The sequence below is a fragment of the Manis pentadactyla genome, chromosome 12 (assembly GCF_030020395.1).
Source record: "Manis pentadactyla isolate mManPen7 chromosome 12, mManPen7.hap1, whole genome shotgun sequence".
In the NCBI taxonomy this organism is placed as follows: Eukaryota; Metazoa; Chordata; class Mammalia; order Pholidota; family Manidae; genus Manis; species Manis pentadactyla.
In genome coordinates, this window is record NC_080030.1 from 14727982 (window position 1) to 14744653 (window position 16672).

The 16672-nt window shown below is 56.8% G+C and overlaps 2 protein-coding genes across 7 annotated transcripts in view; one reads left to right on the plus strand and one right to left on the minus strand.

Moving 5' to 3' along the window:
* On the minus strand, positions 1–5963 carry RDH8 (retinol dehydrogenase 8). 3 transcript variants are annotated; one of them, XM_036903636.2, is made up of 6 exons: positions 5678–5963; positions 3143–3304; positions 2309–2488; positions 1212–1305; positions 804–987; positions 1–648 (listed from the first exon to the last, which is right to left on the minus strand). In XM_036903636.2, the coding sequence occupies exons 1-6, from the start codon at positions 5778–5780 to the stop codon at positions 493–495; spliced, it is 879 nt and encodes a 292-aa protein (XP_036759531.2). In that variant the 5' UTR covers positions 5781–5963; the 3' UTR covers positions 1–492. The 3 variants fall into 3 exon arrangements, with proteins under 3 accessions (XP_036759531.2, XP_036759517.2, XP_057346082.1); XM_036903622.2 differs by having other exon boundaries at positions 247–696; positions 5678–5941; XM_057490099.1 differs by lacking the exon at positions 3143–3304 and having other exon boundaries at positions 252–696; positions 5678–5936.
* A 1193-nt stretch (positions 5964–7156) lies between these two features.
* The window catches only part of COL5A3 (collagen type V alpha 3 chain), a 35637-nt gene continuing 26121 nt past the window's right edge, over positions 7157–16672 (plus strand). For 2 of the 4 annotated variants that reach the window (XR_008993092.1, XR_008993093.1), the window contains exons 1-11: positions 7157–7357; positions 10982–11143; positions 11240–11429; positions 11505–11661; positions 12352–12456; positions 12722–12871; positions 14403–14516; positions 14622–14768; positions 16034–16081; positions 16154–16195; positions 16503–16565. Coding sequence is in view for 2 of the 4 variants with exons in the window: in XM_036903575.2 (XP_036759470.2) it covers positions 7270–7357; positions 10982–11143; positions 11240–11429; positions 11505–11661; positions 12352–12456; positions 12722–12871; positions 14403–14516; positions 14622–14768; positions 16034–16081; positions 16154–16195; positions 16503–16565 (1266 nt within the window). In the remaining 2 variants the exon portion in view is untranslated. The remainder of the gene's footprint in view (positions 7358–10981; positions 11144–11239; positions 11430–11504; positions 11662–12351; positions 12457–12721; positions 12872–14402; positions 14517–14621; positions 14769–16033; positions 16082–16153; positions 16196–16502; positions 16566–16672) is intronic. The other 2 variants (XM_036903575.2, XM_036903581.2) reach the window with 2 other exon arrangements.

A 16672-nucleotide genomic window follows, 5' to 3' on the forward strand; every position in this document is an offset into this window, starting at 1 on the left:
ATGATACCAAAAAAAAAAAGTACATTCATCTCTGACGTGTGCCCAAACACATTTTGCTGATGGAGTGTGTGACCAGTGAAGTCTGGAGGTAACTTAGTGAGCCCAGTTCTATATGGATAGGTTTTTGGATCATCCTTTGTATTTCCAGGCCCAAAGACAATGAATCCAGAGGTTGAATGAAGCCATCTGTCTCATCTTTCAAAGCCATGGACAATGTCCCCTTCTCCAGAAAGCCTCCCCTGCCTTCCCAGACACAGCTCCAGCTCCCTGCTTTGGGCTTCTCAACCCAGGGTCCCAGGGTCCCTTTTTCTGCCCCAGCCCTGACTACAGAGGGATCTGAGGTCTCTCGTGGATCCCAGAAAAGCCCAGGCACAGAGCAGGTCAGCAGAGTTTATTGCATGAATGAATGCATGGAGAGTCTGCACTGGCCTCCGAGATGGCTGTGGACTGAAGAGGCCTGGCTGTCCAGGGGAGGGTTGGGTGAGGCTCTGCTCACCGGGGCCATACCCGCCCGAAGGCCAGGCATCGAAGTCCAAGGTGGAGAAGACGAGGCCAGCGGAAGAGCAGGCGGTGGGTGATTCTCACGTACAGGCTGCCCGAGGGGTTCATGGCTTTGAGGGCAGTCAGCGGAGTATAGCGAACATTTGTCTGTAGGCGCAGGGGTGGTCTGACCGAGCCGATGACCTTGACAATGGCCTGTGGGGCGGAACCCTGAGCTCTGGGACTCAGGGAGGGGAGTTCTGTAGGACGGGGCACCCGCACGTACCTGAGCCACATGTTGGGGCTCTGGGCCCCCCACTCACCTGGGCCACGTCCTGTGGGCTCTGTCCCACAGAGCGGAAGAGCTCACTGGAGGCTGGGAGGTAGAAATCCCGGAAGTAGTGCAGGGTGTCCGGGTCAGTGCCCGGGAATTCGGCTGTGGCGACCTGCTCCAGGAGTTTCCCCTCAAAGCCAGTGGCCACCGGGCCAGGTTCCACCAGAGTGATGCTGGGAACGGGGTGAGGGGGAGGACTTCTGGTACCCCAACCCACTCACTGCCCTATTTTGCCCCTTACTGCCCCTCTTTTCTCTCTACCCCCGATTTCTCCCGTTGTTATTTCACCCTTTCCTTGTTGCTCACCTCCTTCCCTGTCCCCATTTCCCCCATAATTGTCCCTCTCCCCCTTACTATACCAACCCCCCACCACCAACTGCCCAAGTGCCTGGCTCACAAGATGTTGAACTGGAGCAGCTGGACAGCCAGACTCTCGAAGAATCCCTCCAGGGCAAACTTGGAGGCTGCGTAGACTTCGTTGAACACAACACCTGAGAGGATTGGAGAAAGGCACGTCCTTTGGAGGCCTGGGTGATGGGCTTTGTGGGTCCAGAGGGCTGGGGTCTTTGGAAGACAGAGCCGAGAGGCTTTGAGGCTCAGAAGGAGGCGATGTTTGGGGCCAACATGACGAGTGTGTGGCATTGTGTAGTGGGAGCATATAGGGGCCAGGATGGGTTGTCCTGGGGGTGCTGGGTGCTGCCTCCTGCTTGCAGTGCTCCATCTGCCCTCATCCCAGGAAGCCCCCGTGTTTCCCTCCATCCTCTAAGCTCCTGGGCTATCTGAGTATGGGATCCCCAGGGTCCCTGAGGGCATGTGCCATGCAGCTGGCGCCTTATCACTCCTTGTTGAGCAGGGAATGTGGCCCCTGAAGTCAGGAGGTGCAGCTGAAGGTGAGCCAAAAGGTTGGGTAGGTGCAGCTTCCTCATGGCAGGGTAACAAATAGGGTGACTGCCTTAGGGGACTGCTGAGGTTGGGGGCTGATCCCAGGAAATTTCTAGGGGGAGAAAGGAAGTCTAGTTGAGTTCAAGGAGGAAAGACCCAGGAACGTGAATGGCAAGTAGGTGGCCTCTGTGGTAAGCCCACAGCAGGCATTACTATTCAATAGCTTCTCTCTTTTCTGCAGGACCTGAGCGTTCCAAATCAAGACATCTCTGAGGTCTGGTGGGGGGTGTTTAGCCAGAAGGAATCTCGGGAGAAGAAATTCTAATGGTTCTTTAGGGTTTTGGGGGATGGTTGGGAGAGATTTTTAGAGCTGTCCGGAAGGGGGTCAATGCTAGATGTAGATGACCCTTGGCATCATGCCTGCTATCCTGTCGTACTCCAGTACCATGGCAGACATAGTTAATCTATCCCAGAAATCTTTCCTCCTGAGCTTCAGAATCCTTCTCAATACAGATTCATCGGAACATGAGCTAAAACCTATTTGCCATCCTTCCAGCCTGGGGAGGGGCAGACACTTGGGGGATTCCCATGGGTGGGCCCCCAGGGGCTTACCCTGAAGCCCCATGACACTGCTGACCACCACAATGTGGCCCTGCCGCCTTCTCTTCATGCCAGGAAGCACTGCTTTGACCAGACGGACAGCCCCGAAAAAGTTGGTATCAAAGATGTTCTGCATAGCAGGTAGGCTGAGCCCCTCCACAGGCCCCACCAGGCCCACTCCAGCATTATTCACTAAGGGGGGAGATGCTGAGGGTTACCTTGAAGTCCCCCCAACCCTTCTAGTGCCACTCCTTCAGGGACCTTCCCTGAATCATCCCACCCACCCTTTCCAAAGCCAAGGCCAGTCCAGGATACCTTGGGTGGATAAACACAGAGCCCTGGTGATCTTTACATATAGTTTAATATTTGTTATAGGGGACTCTGAGCCCTAGATGGAGAAAGGACTGCTGAGAACCGCCTCTCCATTATTAATGCATGAGAAATTCAGCTCTGACCCCAAAATGCATGGAAATAGTCACCACCAGCCCCTCCCTGACTTCAAAGACCATTTAGGGACCATGAGTTGCTTTTTCATCCTGCTCCATTCCCCAAATGACTCATCAAAGTAATTTTCCCAACCTCATCTGGTTTTCTCCATCTGTGAGAAGTTCATTCAATAAAATCCACCCTACCCCTAGGCCTCAGTTTATTTCTTTGTCTCTAATAAATTGGTATCTTGGGCTCTTGGCCAACTTAACCAACTGGTCTACCGATTCTGTTGAGGGTCAGGGGTTGCCGGAGCAGCAAGAGGGCTGATGCTCAGACGCCAGCGAGGACTTGCTACAATAAGAATCTCTGCTTAGGTCAGGGAGGGGGTGCATGACCCCAGGAGCCGTTCAGTCTCACCCAGCACATCCACTTCCCCTCCCGGGATGCAGCGGAGACACCGGGCCACTGACTCGTCACTGCACACGTCCAGCTGGGCCACTGTGAGGGTCTGACCCAGAGTCTCCCCAGCAGCTGCCTCTAGTGTCCCCTTCTTTTCCAGGTCCCACATGGTGGCCACCACTGGGGACAGAGAGCAAGAGTTGAGGCAAGCCTTGGGCTCCTTTCCACCGTGTATGGACTTAGGTGTTGCTGTGATCTTGTGTGAACAGTCACAGAGGGATGGAGACCCACAGGTTTACACCCCTACATTCAACACACAACCACAAATGCACACTTGGGTACATATATTTACATGCGCTTCCATCCACCCTCCGTCCATGCCTCCAACATTTACTGAGCATCTATTAAACACTGTGCCCTATTCTAGGGGCTGAGACTTGCATCAAGTAAAATAGACAGAAGTCCCTGCCTTCATGCAATTCATAGCCAGTAGACAAGACAATAAAATAAATGTAAAACAGATTGCCATGAAGAAAATAATGCATACACACCTAGAGTCAACATACGTGCATATGTGCACATGCAAGTAATGATTAGCCACATTTCCACTGATAGCGTAAATTCCAATTTATTGAATACCTGCTATGTGCCAATCACTGTGCTAAATACATTTATAAGCACTGTCTGTAATCGTCACAAGATCCTATGATTAGGTAGCTGGCTAATGTTCCAACATCTTTCACTGCACATACTCTTCTATAACCTTGCTGTTGTTCCATCAAGAAAATCTCTTTCCCCTCCCCTTGACTCTTGTGAATAGCTGGGAACCAAAAAAATAGAATGTGGTGAAAGTGATGCGTGGCTTCTGAGATGAGGTCAGAAGTGCTGCGGTTCCTGCCTTGTTTTGCTGGAACACTCTTGAAACCTTCACCTACGCTAAGTAGCCCTCCTGTCCTGAGGGTTCCATAGCCCAAAGAGACCACATGGAGCAGCCAAGAGATTGCTGGAAGGGAGAGAGATGCCTGCCTAGTCTGGTGATGTGTTCCAGCCCCAGCTGTTCTATTTGGTCTGGACTTTAACCCTGAGCCAGAACTGCCCAGCTGAGCCCTTCTAAATTCATGACCTTTGTAAACCATGAGAGGTAGATGATTACAGTCGTTGTACACCATCAATTTTGGGGTGCTTTATTACTTAGCAGTACTAAGCAGAACAAGTAGGCAAAGCTATTCTCCTCATTATGCAGATGAACACACCAGAGGCCCAGCAAAGTGAAGTTTGCGTGTACCACTCCAGGTAAGTGTTAGAACTGAGATTTGAACCTGGGTTTGTCAGACTGCCAAGTTCCTGCACCCGTGTACATGTTTGCACCCCCTTCCCTCCTGCATGCACCCACACTCACACGTGCATTTGCATATTATCTCTGGACCTGTGTTATTCACATGCCCTGCGCAGACGGATGGGACCACATACATCACATATAATGACAAGTGCGGGCCCAGGAGCTGGGCTGCCTGGGTACAAATCGGCGCTCTGCCACTTCCTGGCTGGGCGACCTTGGACAAGGACCTTTGGCAGCCTGTGCCTCAGTTTCCCTCCTTCCTAAGGTGGGGCAAATACTATCAGCCACCTCATAAGGTCATATGGGGATTAAATATCTTACTAGATGCAGAACACTTAGACTGGAACTTAGCCCATCGTGAACACTCCATGAACATCCTCCTCCAGCAGTTCTATACACGCATTGCCTGCTCACAGGGACACACACGGCACGGTTACTTCCCTGCACACTGGCACTCAGACCGTCACACCCAAAGCTGTGCATGTCTCTGAGACAAAGGGCAGAGGGCTGGGAGAAGCAGCTCGGCCAGCTGGGGCAATGTCCTCACCCTCTAGCCTCCTCCTCAGGAATGGCCCTTTGCCTACTTTGTCTCCAGTGTGCTCTGGGTCAGAGGTGCCCGTGGGAGGGAGCAGATTGGGATAACCGACTGCAGAGTTTCAGGAGGCCAAGTCTCTAGACCTAGAGGTCCCCCTAAACCCCCAAGGTCAGGATCACTTAAGAAGCTTACCTTGGAGCAGTAATCTGGGGAGGGGTGGGGGAGGGAAGGGAATGCCTAAGTGAAACCTCAGAGAAGCCCTCTCCATCAGCCCCTCGAAAAATAACACCCACCCGCACCCCCTACCACGTTCCCTCCCCCTTGCTTTATTTTGCTTCTTTGCACTTATTAGTCTAGATGTATTATACAATCTAATTAACAATCTATTTCTTTTCCATCTTCCCTCCCTGACAAAACCACTACCCAGAGCAGAGAATTTTCTGGTCTCTTGTTCACAGCTGTGTGCCGCCTAGAACAGTGTCTGGCACCCAAGAGGTGCCCGAGGAATATTCCTCATATGAGGGCATGACTCATGAGCAGAGATGGGAAGGCGGCTTCCATGTATCCTGGGTCTTCCCCAATCCCAATAAGGCAGCTGAAGGGATAGGCTACTGGAAATACTGCCGGGAGGGCTTAGAGTCCTTGGAAGCCATGCCCACCCCTGTCCTGGACCCTTTACCTTGGTAACGCTGCCTGGGGTCACGAGCCAGCTGCGCTGCCAGCTGCAGGCCAATGCCCGAGGAGCAGCCTGAGATCAGTACTGTCCGGGCTGTGCCGGCCATGTTGATCCTTCCCTCGATGCGTGACCTCTGCTGGCCAGCACTTGACTCCCGCCACCCATTCTCCACTCATCTGCCCTCACAAGCACCCTCCAGGCGATCCCCTGCAGGGTGAAGTGGCCCTGGGAGCCCCTGATTCTGAATTGGCCCTGCGCAGACTGCTGGGGGGACCCCCTTAACCTCAATACATTCCCTTTCTTTTATATGTCAAATATTTCTTACTGCTGTGCTCATAATGTGGCTTTCTATTATGATTAAATTATTCAGGGAGTGGGGGCGTTTCAGGGGCGTGGGGAATTAGCAGGGGCATTCTCTTGCTGTCTCTGTTCTGGGCAAAGAATCTCTGGTTGGCGGGAGAGAATGAAAGAAGGTGAAAAAGTGGGCCCAGAAGGGTCCTTTCAAAGAGGGAATGGAGAGAGAAATGTCATGGAATAGAGTCAGACTATGGGAAGAACTTCCCAGCAGGGCAGGGCAGGGCAGGAACTTTATGAGAAATTTTTAGCTGGGGAAGTCTTAGCTTCTGATGTCCCTGGGGAGCAGCGAGGAGCAGCTTGGGAGATTCCCTCTCCTCCCCCCACCCCGTGTCCCCCATCTTGCCCTCAGCCCAGATGGGGCCCCACCCCTCCTCTCTAGGGACACAGAGACTCTTTGTCTGTGGAGCTTGAGGCTGGGAGGGAGGCACTGCCTGCATCACCCTCTTCCCCACAATTGTGGGTGGGGGTTTGGCGCCCAGGATGCGCCCCTAGGGCTCCTCCCTGTGGAAGCTCCATCTGATCTTGCGTGTCTTTGCTCGCTCGACTGCACAGACAGCTCCGCCTGACCCCCGGGGCCTCTTCACACTGGGAGGGGGAGGGTCCCAGGGAGTTGGGTGCTTTGCTTCACCCCAGGAATGGCAGGGGTCCACTCCTCCCTGCAGCGGTGCCCTGCTTCTGGGTAGGGACAGCCTCCCCCACTTAACAGGGCCATGTGAGGATTTGGGATTGAGGCTGGGGTATCCATTTGGGGGCCTGGGTGAGAGAGAAAGGCTATGATATAAAACTGTACCCACAAAGTCCAGAGCCTGGGTGGAGGTTGAAGGTTTAGAATGAAGGTAAGACCTCCTTCAAAGGAGCCTGTTAGGAGAAAAGGGTTTTTAGGGTAAGGCTGTGACTCTGAATTCTAAGGCTGGGTGGGAGGGACCCTCCTCCTTCAGTGTGGGGAGGGGCAAGAAGGGCCCAGCTCCCGGCTCAGGGCTCCGCCCCTGGCCGGCCAATCAGCGCTCGGCGAAAACTTCCCCAACTTCCCCCACCAGCTGTCAGCCACGCACCCGCCCCCCCAGCGAGCCCCGCCTGGCCCGGCGTTGGAGCGCAGGGCGAGGCCAGGGCGGGGTGTTCGCAGTCTCACGCGGATCCCGAGTGGAGCCGGCCGCTGCGAGCGAGCGCACCCAGCCGGCGGAGTCGCCGCGCCCCGCAGCCGCACCGGCTGGTCTCCCGCCTTTTCTGGGGCCCCCGGGATGGGGAGTCGCCGGGTTCTGATCCAGCCGCGGGTTGGCCTCTGCCTGCTCCTGGCCTCGCTGCAGCTTCTGCCCCAGACTCAGGCCGGTAAGCTGGGCAGGAAAGATAGGACGCGGAGTGCAGGATCCAGCGCGGTCCCTGGGTGGATGAGGTGGAATCGGGAATGGGGGTGTGGGGGTGGGTGTGCATGGGAGGCGAGCGCGCTGCGCGTGGCTACGGTGTGGTGTTCTGGCGCGAGTGTCCAACTCTGGGCCATTTGTGGATGACAGCTGCGGGGGGGGGGGAGGGGAGATGTGACCGTATTTTACTGATGGATGTATGAGAATGAAAGCAATTTTTAGGGGTGTGCGTATGGCCATTTGGAGTCAAATTGTGTGTGTGCTCGGGTGTTGGAGTTGACGAGAAGTGTAGGAATATGGGGGACGGGGTGACCCCTGGATGAGAATGTGATTTTGAGTCGTGGGTGTGCAGGTGTGTTGGGGTCTGATTTTGAGAGTAATCGTGTGTCTCTGGGTGACCCAGTGAGGGGTGTAGTTGTGACTTGGGGACGTACATAATTGCCCACGAGGACATGAGTGGATGATTCTGAGCGTGAGGGATAGTGGGGGCCCGTACGGGAGGTGGCTGTTGCCCCCACCCTGCGCTCCCCCTAGCCGGGATCAGCACCATGGACAGGGCCTCGGGAGGGCCGCGGTGAGGGGCGAGGCGGGGCGGGGCGCGGGGCGGGGCGGGCGGAGTCCTTGCGGGGGCGGAAGTGGAAGTGCCTCCCCCCGGCGAGCCAGCAACCGCTGTTTTTCCCGAGGAATTTCTCAGGGGCCCCCCCCAGGGGTCCCGGGGGCCGCCAGAGGGGTGAGTCAGCGCTGACGCACGCCCAGCTGCGCGCATCTGGCTGGATGCCACGCCCTGCACCGCAGGGTGCCTGGTTGCGGGGCGCCCCAGGGTTGGGGAAGGTCACGGTCCCAACAGTGGTGATTGAAGGGGCTTCCCTGGTCTGAGAGACCCAGGCCAGGCCATCCTGGAAATCCTCCTTAAGGTGATCTCAGCACCCCCCCAGCACACACACACCCACAACACCATCTACACTTCCTCACTTTTTCTTGGAGTCCAGGGAGGTGACTGCTCACGTGGAGAATCCCAAATTGGCCCATTTCCCATTCCCATGCTCACTCATCCACAGTCTGCAATCTCAGGCAAGCATTTGGAATATAAGCCCTTGGGACACGAGGAATGTTAAACACCAAGGCCCACGCCTAGGCAACCCTGTCAGCCACAGGCCGCATGGTCACAGCTTATCACCGTCCTACGCTTTCAGTCTCACACATGCTTCCGCTGCATCCGCACAACACAGTAAGCATTCACAACCAGCCACATACTCGCTGACTGGGCCACACTCACCTATAACCACACTCCCGCATCTCAAGCCTGAGCTGTTACAATCAGACTCACCTGTACGTACCAGTGGACCACAAGCCCGCTGCTGCAACCCCGACTCACATGGACACACAGCCACATGTCATCCTAGTCTTCTATCATAGGCCAAATACTTATACACATTGATGCATCCAGAAATTACATGCTCAGCCATTCCCTGGACCATGTACAGGCACACACATGCTTGCACAATCTCACGCATGTACATAGTGGGACATATACACATTGGCACACACACTTACACTCTCCTGCACTTCTGAGGAGATCCCAGACATGTCCTAGCCCAGTCCCTGCCTGCCTCCTTCCATGTCCTAGACCCCATCCAGCATCTCCCTGGGGCCCTGACCCCCTCTGGGGGAAGGGCAGGCTGGGTCCTTGACAGACCCCCACACCCCCTGGCCCTGCAGGCAGGACTCAATGCCTCTTGTGTGTCTCTTTGTCATGAAGCCAGCCATGAAAAGAAAGGGCAGTCAGTTTCTGAAAGGTCATTACAGAAGGAGTGCAAGATTGAAGCAGGAGAATTTTGCGTCAGGTACCGGGAAGGACTTTTTAAATGAGAATGAACAGCTGGTGAGACCTCTTCCCACTGCATAGAGACAGGACTTTGGGTTAGAGCAGAGCCTGGGAGAGCCATGCTGGGTGGGGCTATGGATCTCAGCTCTTCCTGGAGCCCCAGCCTGGAGAGGGGGCAGCTGGGATAACCATTCCATGGGGGCGCGACCTCTGTGGTTAGCAGAGCCTGGGAGCCCGGATCACAGCCCCAGGGAACTATAACCCAAATACCTCTTAATAACAGCCCAGCCACAGAACAGGCAATTAGAAATGGGGCTGCTGCTGGTGGCAGGGTTGGGGGGTGTGGATGGAGAGAGATGGGGAGAGTGATCCACAGAGAGAGAGAGAGAGGCACAGAGATAGGGACGTGCAAAGGGACAGATGGAATACCAATGAAATACCGAGAGACGGAGAGAGCTAGAGAGCCAGAGAGAGACTGATTCAGAGTTGGACAGAGAGAGAGACCTGGAAAGACTGACACGGAAAGTGGGACAGAGCGGGGGTGAGGGAGGGGGAGGAGAAAGGAAGATTCGGGGGTTGGAGGCTGGAGGGAGCCGAGGCTGGGACAGGACCCCTAGGAGTCTGACCTGGGACGAGCTGGGATGGGGGTCCCTCATCCAAGCCCTTATTTTGCCCAAGTCTGGCCCCCAACCCTGGTTCCCGATAGTGAGGTCAGCAGAGCCGCCCCCAGGGTGAGGTCATGGGCAGATTCGGCAGAATCTGGCTCCTGCCAAGAGGCTGGGTCAGGGTGTCAGTGGGACAGTCTTCAGGGGGGAGGGGAGATCAGGCAGGGGCTTTGGGCCCAGGGGAAGCCCCCGCCCAGCCCTGCCCAAGCCATGTGGTTCCAGTTAGCACTGGCCAGGCAGCGTGGGGTGGGGCTGGGAGGATGGCCTTGATTAAGATCTGGTTAGGCCAGACCAGGCCCTTCCTATGCTGGGATGAGAGGGAGGAGATCAGGAGGTTATCAGAGAGAGGTGGCCATAAGGAGGAGGTCAGAGAGGGTGATGAGATGGGGAGGTTGCAGGTCAGATGGAGGAGGCTGGGGCAGAGGAGGTCACGGGGGTGGGTAACCAGAGGGAGATAGTCAGAGGAGGGAACCGGAGAGAAGGCAGAGGAAGGAGGTCAGCGGGGGACTGGAGGAGGTCAGGGTTAGGCAGAGGAAAGAGGTCAGCGGGTGGCCAGAGCAGAGGTCAGTGGGGATGGTCAGAGGGAAGGGATCCGAAGTGGCAGTGGTCAAAGGGAGGAGGTCGGAAGCATCAGGAAAGACGGTGGTCAGAGGATGGTGGTAGAGATCAAGGAGGAGGTCAGAGGAATAGTGTTCGAAGGAGATCAGAGGGAGGAGGTGAGGGAGGAACATGCACAAGGAGCCCCTCCTCCCCAACGTTTGCCCTGGCAAGGGGGCTTTAGGCCGGGGAAGCAGCCCCAGGGAGCTGGTGCGGGGGAGTGTGCAGAGGGGGACAGTCTGGGCTGGGGCTCAGGCCAGGAAGCTTTGATTCATCCCAGAACTAGGTCAGCCCTTTTCTTTCCTTACCAAAATTCAAGGGAAAATAAAACAGGAGTCAGCAGGCTGATGAACAGCTGTGGGGTGGTGAGGGGGGTGCAGGTCCCGGGCCTGCTCCTTCGCCTTAACCCCTGAACACAGTGAGGGGATGGGTCTCCCAAACGTGAGCCCTTCCCGTGGAGTCCTGAGCTTGTTTGGAATTTCTGTGCCCTGGCTTCTCTCTGCAGCAGACCCCGTGGATGTGCTGAAGGCCCTGGGCGTGCGGGGGGGCCTGGCTGGGGTCCCTGAGGGGCCTGGCCTCTGCCCCGACAGGGCCCCGGAGGGCGACCGGGCATTCAGGGTAGGCAAAGCCAGCACGCTCGGCATCCCCACGCAGGAGCTCTTCCCAGGTGAGTTGGGGCAGGAGGGGCTGAGGGTCACCCTGAGCACATGGGTCACTGCCAGGCCATCTGAGCTGCCCCTTTCCCTCTGCCCGCCCCTTCCAGACACGCACTTTCCTGAGAACTTCTCTGTGTTGACCACTCTGCGGGGCCAGCCAGCCAACCAGTCTGTCCTTTTATCCATTTATGACAAGGGCGGTGCCCGGCAGCTGGGCCTGGTGCTGGGGCCGGCGCCGGGCCTCCTAGGGGACTCCTTGAGCCCCCTCCCCGAGCAGGTCAACCTCATGGATGGCAGGTGAATATAGAGAGGGTGGGGGGTTCAGGGAGAGATGAGGGGAGAAGCAACCCCACTGAGACTGTCTCCTTGCAGGTGGCACCGTGTGGCAGTCAGTGTGGATGGCGGGGTAGTGACCCTGGTGGCTGACTGTGAGCCTCAGCACCCCGTGTTGGGCCAGGGGACTCGATTCATCAGCACAGCGGGCCTCACTGTTCTGGGAACCCAGGACCTCGGGGAAGAGACTTTTGAGGTAGGGCGGGGGTTCAGTGATAGGGGAAACTGAGGCAGAGGGTAGGAAAGAATTTCGTCCATAGCCTGCATCTGGAGAAGGGATTGGGGAAGGGAGATGTCCAACTTCAGCCTAATGCCAGGAAGCTGGGAGGAGGGAGCTACGCATCAGCGTGTGTCTTTGTGGTGCGTGAGCTTGTAGGGCCACGAAGCCATCGTTTTGATGGTGCACACTTGGCTGGTGGTGGGAGCGTAAGTATGTGATGTGGGACTGTGCCAGCCGTTGTGATGGCGTCTGGTTGTGCGTCGTGATGGGTGGCGGCAAGGCGTTGTGTGGCTCTGTGACAGCTGTTGCTGGTGACTGCTGTGTGTGTCGCCTCCAGGAGGCCAGAGACCTCACCCCTTGTGTTTGTCTCCTTACCCCACTGCCCAGAAGGGCACCTGGCACACAGAGCTGTCACCATGCACCGGAGAACCAAGAAGCAAATGCACCTCTGATGGTGCTGATGTTGGGGAGTGTGGGGGGTGTGGTTGTGATTTGGGGTGGCCCTGATAGGAAGGATTTTCCTTCTCTGTTTTGAGGGGCAGAGGGATCCCTGGGGCTGGAGCGGGGCCACCCCCTCTGTATACTCAAGGTGCTCTGGATGGAGAAGCACCAAGCTGCTTGGACAGGGGTGGGAGTCAGGCTGTGGCCACCCTGCCCTCTCCCCAGGGAGATATTCAGGAGCTGCTGATAAGCCCAGACCCCCAGGCTGCCTTCCAAGCCTGCGAGAAGTACCTTCCTGGCTGTGACAGCGTGGATCCTACAGCCCCAGGGGTGAGTGAGGGGCTTGTCCCGGGTCACAGGCTGAGTCGTCCTTGGCTCCAGATCTCAGGAATGAGTGAATTCTGACCCCTGTCCATGGGGCTGGGTGAACCTTGGCCCTAGGTCATGGGATTGACCTTGAGCCCAGGTCATAGAGCTGAGCGAACCCTGGCTACAAAACAGGACTAATGGGCCATGTGCCAGCATGGCCCCGGGTGACCTGAGCGGTGGGGCCTCCCCTCCGGGGCTCTGGACCTGACTGGGGTCCTCTTTGCAGGTTCCTCAGCTTGACCCAGAAGCCCCTCCCCGTCGACGGAAGGGGAAGGGAAAAGGGAGGAAAAAGGGGCGAGGTCGTAAGGGGAAGGGCAGGAAGAAGAACAAGGCGACTCTGAGCCCGAGTCCTCCTCCCGGCTCCCTGGACAACCAGGTAAGGGATCCGCAGCCTCTCACCTCTGCTTTTTGGCCGCCTGACTTCTGGCCTCTGACGCCCACTGATCACTGGTGCTTCATCCAAGATTTCTGCCTCTAGTCTCCAATCCCTGACGTTTGACTTCTCTCAGCTGACTGATAACTTTTGGGTGGCAGACCCTCTCTTATGAGTTCCCCCATCTCTGCCCCCTCAAACCTCCAGCTCTGGGGGACTGAAGGTTGGGGGCACACCCAGGTGATTACCTTATTATAAGGGGGTTGGTTCTTGATGAGGGCTACTGGTTAAGGACAGCCGTTGGCTGGGGTGAATGATGGGTTCACTGCTCAGGGTGTCATTGTTTGGAACTGACTGGTTGAGGTCGCCCCAAAGGGTTATGGACTGAGCGAGTCACTAATGGGAGTGGGCACTGTTTGGCCTCCCTGATAGAGATTGCTGGTTTGTGGGGTCACCATAGGGAGATATTGATTGGGGTTTATGTTTGGTGTGGCCCTGGTTGGAGGGTATGTTGGAGATCATGCATCGAGGCCACTGTTCGTGTTATTGAAGTCACTAGTCTCAGGTTAATGGTGGGGGTTCATTAGTTGGGGAGGTCATCAGTGGGAGACCACCGATTGGAAGACAGTAGTGGGGTTACCAGTTGGATGAATGACTCTGAGGGTGTCATGGATGAGATAATTCATTTGGGATCCCTGATAGGTTATTAGTTGGGAAGGCACCGATGGGTCATTGGTTAGTGGAATTACTGTTTGGGGGGGTCCCTGGATGGGAGAGTAACTGATAGGGGTCATTAATTGGGGGCTGCTGGTGGGGCACTGGTTATAGGCATAACTGGTGAGAGGGCAATGATAAAGGTCGTTGTTTAGTCTCTTTAGTGGGAATCGTTGGTCAGGGGACATTGATGGGGGTCATTAGTTGGGGGGTCACTGGGGAGGAGTCCTTGGTTGGGGGGGTTGCTGGTTGTACTACATCTGATCTCAGCACTAGCAGGGAGAAATAAATGATCACTTCAAGCCCAGAACAAGGACACCAGGAGCAGCCTACCTCCCCGCAGCCCTAGCCCCTCACCTGGACCCCCAAGCCCCCTTGTACCCTTGACCCAGGTCCGTTGCAGCTGCCCAGGCCAGGAGGAGCTACCCTCCCTCCCTGGCTGAGTCCTGGCCAGCTGACCACTGCGCTGTGCCTTGGGGAGGTGACCTGTGTGATAGGCTTCCGGGAGCCTGGCCCTGAGTGCGGGGCCTTGACTCTGACCACTGGGCTCTGAAGCCAGCGCTGCTCTGCCTTCCAGGCCCCTCAGACCTGGCCCAGCCCTGCGCCTCCTCCGCACTCGAGGGCGCCCCCTGCTGGCTATCCGGGCCCAGCCGGCACGGCTTTGCCTCCCCTCCCTGCACCCTCTGCTGTTTTTTTTTTATCTTCCTCTCTTCCCCTCCCCGGACTCGGCGCTCCTGGGGCAGGGTGCTGTCCTTCCTTGTCTCCTTTTTGCCGCTATTGGCCTGACCCCAGACCCGTCCGTCCCCCATCCCTGCTCCAGACCTCCCCTGACGCCCGCGAGGCAGAGACACCAGATCCGAGTCGGCTTCCGACTCCCACACCTTTGGTTATCAGCCCCACCGGGAGCACTGGCCGCAATGTCACCGCGCCGGAGGTCGGTGGGAAGCGGACGGGACTGAGAGGGCGGGTTCTGGGGCAGTGCGGGCGGCAGGCAGAGAGGAGGTCAGGGGGAGACTTGCGTTTGTCCCAATGTCCCCAGGGGAGTCTGGACTCAGGCAGTGGAACTGAACCGGGGACCCCAGAGACAGCGGTAGCCAGAGAAGAAGAAGAAGGAGATGGCCCCACCCTGGGCCCCCACTTCCGGGCAGCAGAACAGTTATTTCGGTCTGAGTTCCAGCTCTTCCCGGTGAGCCTGAGGGGCTGGGTTAGGTGCAGGGAGGGGGGACTTCCAACTGGAGTCACACGGGGCCACATTCTCGCTTGCCTTCCTTTTTATGTTGCCTAGAATGCTTTCCCACCACCCCAGTGCACTGACAGGTGTCTATTGACAGATACTTCACTACTGTGACAGGCACTGAGCTAATGGGTGGCTCCGAGGGTAGGGTGACGCGTTTGGGTTTTAGTCTGAGCGCAAGGAGAAGTCACGTGTGAGGGGAACACGTCCCACTCGTATCTTCAAAAGCTCTTTCTGGCTGCTAATCAGTATACGGACTGCAGGGGGAGCCAGAGAGGCAGCAGTGGTCTCCCCCACGCCGCCGTGAGCGGTGGCCTGGAGGAGGGTTGTGGCGGTGGAGAAGCACAAGTGGGTAGATCTGGGTCATTCTCCGTTTGGGTCTTGCTGCTGGAAACGCAGAAAGATGCAAGGCAGACCAGGCAGATGCACGGTGGCTCCACTGAGTAAGACAGGGAAGCCTGAGCAGGTTGGAAAATGTGAAGTATCTCATTTTGGATGTGCTAACTTGGCAACCCTTGCTTGGCATCCAAATGGTGATGTCAAGCGGGTGATTGGTGAGAAGATTCTGGCTTTCAAGAGAGATGGTCCAGGCTGGAGATAAAGACTCGGGACTCATCAGCAGAATGATGCCATCTTTCGCCAAGGGATTGGATGATATTGCCTAGGGAAATAATGCAGACAGAGAAGGGGGCCTAGATTCTAGCCTTGGTGTTGGACAGGGGAAGAGGGGCGTGATGCTCACTAACTCACCTGCGTGCCTGTCGTGTGCCAAGCATTGTTTCTATGTATTCATCTCCCCGTGGGAAAAGTACAATCATCATTCACCCTCCAACTTTGCAGGTGAGGCCATCGGAGCTGAATGAGTTACCCAGAGTCCCTTAGCTGTTGGTTAGAGATGCAGGGGGAAGAGGGGAGAGAGACAGAAAGGCCTGGAGGCAGAGAGAGGGAGAGAGGGAGTCAAGGAGAGACAGAGACAGGGTCCGGGCCCCACCGCGCACTCCAGCGTAGGGCTCTCACCTTGACTCGGCAAGGCCAGGTGGAAGCTGGAGGCTGAGCTGCTCAAAACACACCGGTTGCAGGAAGGACCGCGGAGGCAGCCCTGAGGATGAACCCTCCATGGCTGTGTGTGTGTGGGGGGGGGAAGTCGGTTAGCTGGGAGGTGTGTGTGGGCGGGTTTCACGGCTCACACCTCTTTTCTCTCCACTCCCCTGCCGCAGGGCGCCGGAGAGAAGGGGGCCAAAGGGGAGCCCGCCGCGACTGAGCCGGTGAGGGCCTGGGTCCGGGACGAGGTGGATGGGTCTGGGCTGGGCCGGGGGTCACACTCCCTTCTCCCTCAGGGGCAGCAGTTTGAAGGACCTCCAGGAGCCCCAGGACCCCAAGTGAGTCATGGCTACACATCGTCTTCTCGTCTTTCTCTCCTGGTTGGGGTGTTTGAGCCCCTGGGGGGGGGGGGCAGGGTGTAATACTGCCAGATCGTTTGAAGACTATTGGACAGTTGAGGCTCAAAGGATTAGTCCAGAGAGGGTCAGAATGTAAAGCCGGCAGCTGGTGCGGGTTGGTACGTACTGAGGGACCAGAAATGGCCCAGTGATGGGGTACAGAGGTCAGCATGGGGTCAGGGTCAGCAGTGGGTTGGAAGGCAAACTTCGTACTGCTCATGACCTTTGTTCTTCTGTTCCCCAACAGGGGGTGGTCGGCCCCTCGGGCCCTCCTGGCCCCCCAGGATTCCCTGGGGACCTTGGTCTGCCGGTAAGAGCCTCCCTCTGGGGTGTATTCATCTCAGGACATGAGGTTTCAGGCTGTGGAGCTAAAGTGGGGAACGTGCGTGTCTGAACAGGGACTGCAGACTGGGGCTG

Excerpts from the sequence above, each read along its gene's own strand:
- RDH8 (XM_036903622.2), bottom strand. The coding sequence starts at position 5,780 with ATGGCCGGCACAGCCCGGACAGTACTGATCTCAGGCTGCTCCTCGGGC. Across the intron at positions 3,305-5,677 it reads CCCCAGGCAGCGTTACCAAG|TGGTGGCCACCATGTGGGAC; the intron begins GTAAAGGGTCCA and ends CTCTGTCCCCAG. Across the intron at positions 2,489-3,142 it reads AGGGGAAGTGGATGTGCTGG|TGAATAATGCTGGAGTGGGC; the intron begins GTGAGACTGAAC and ends CTCCCCCCTTAG.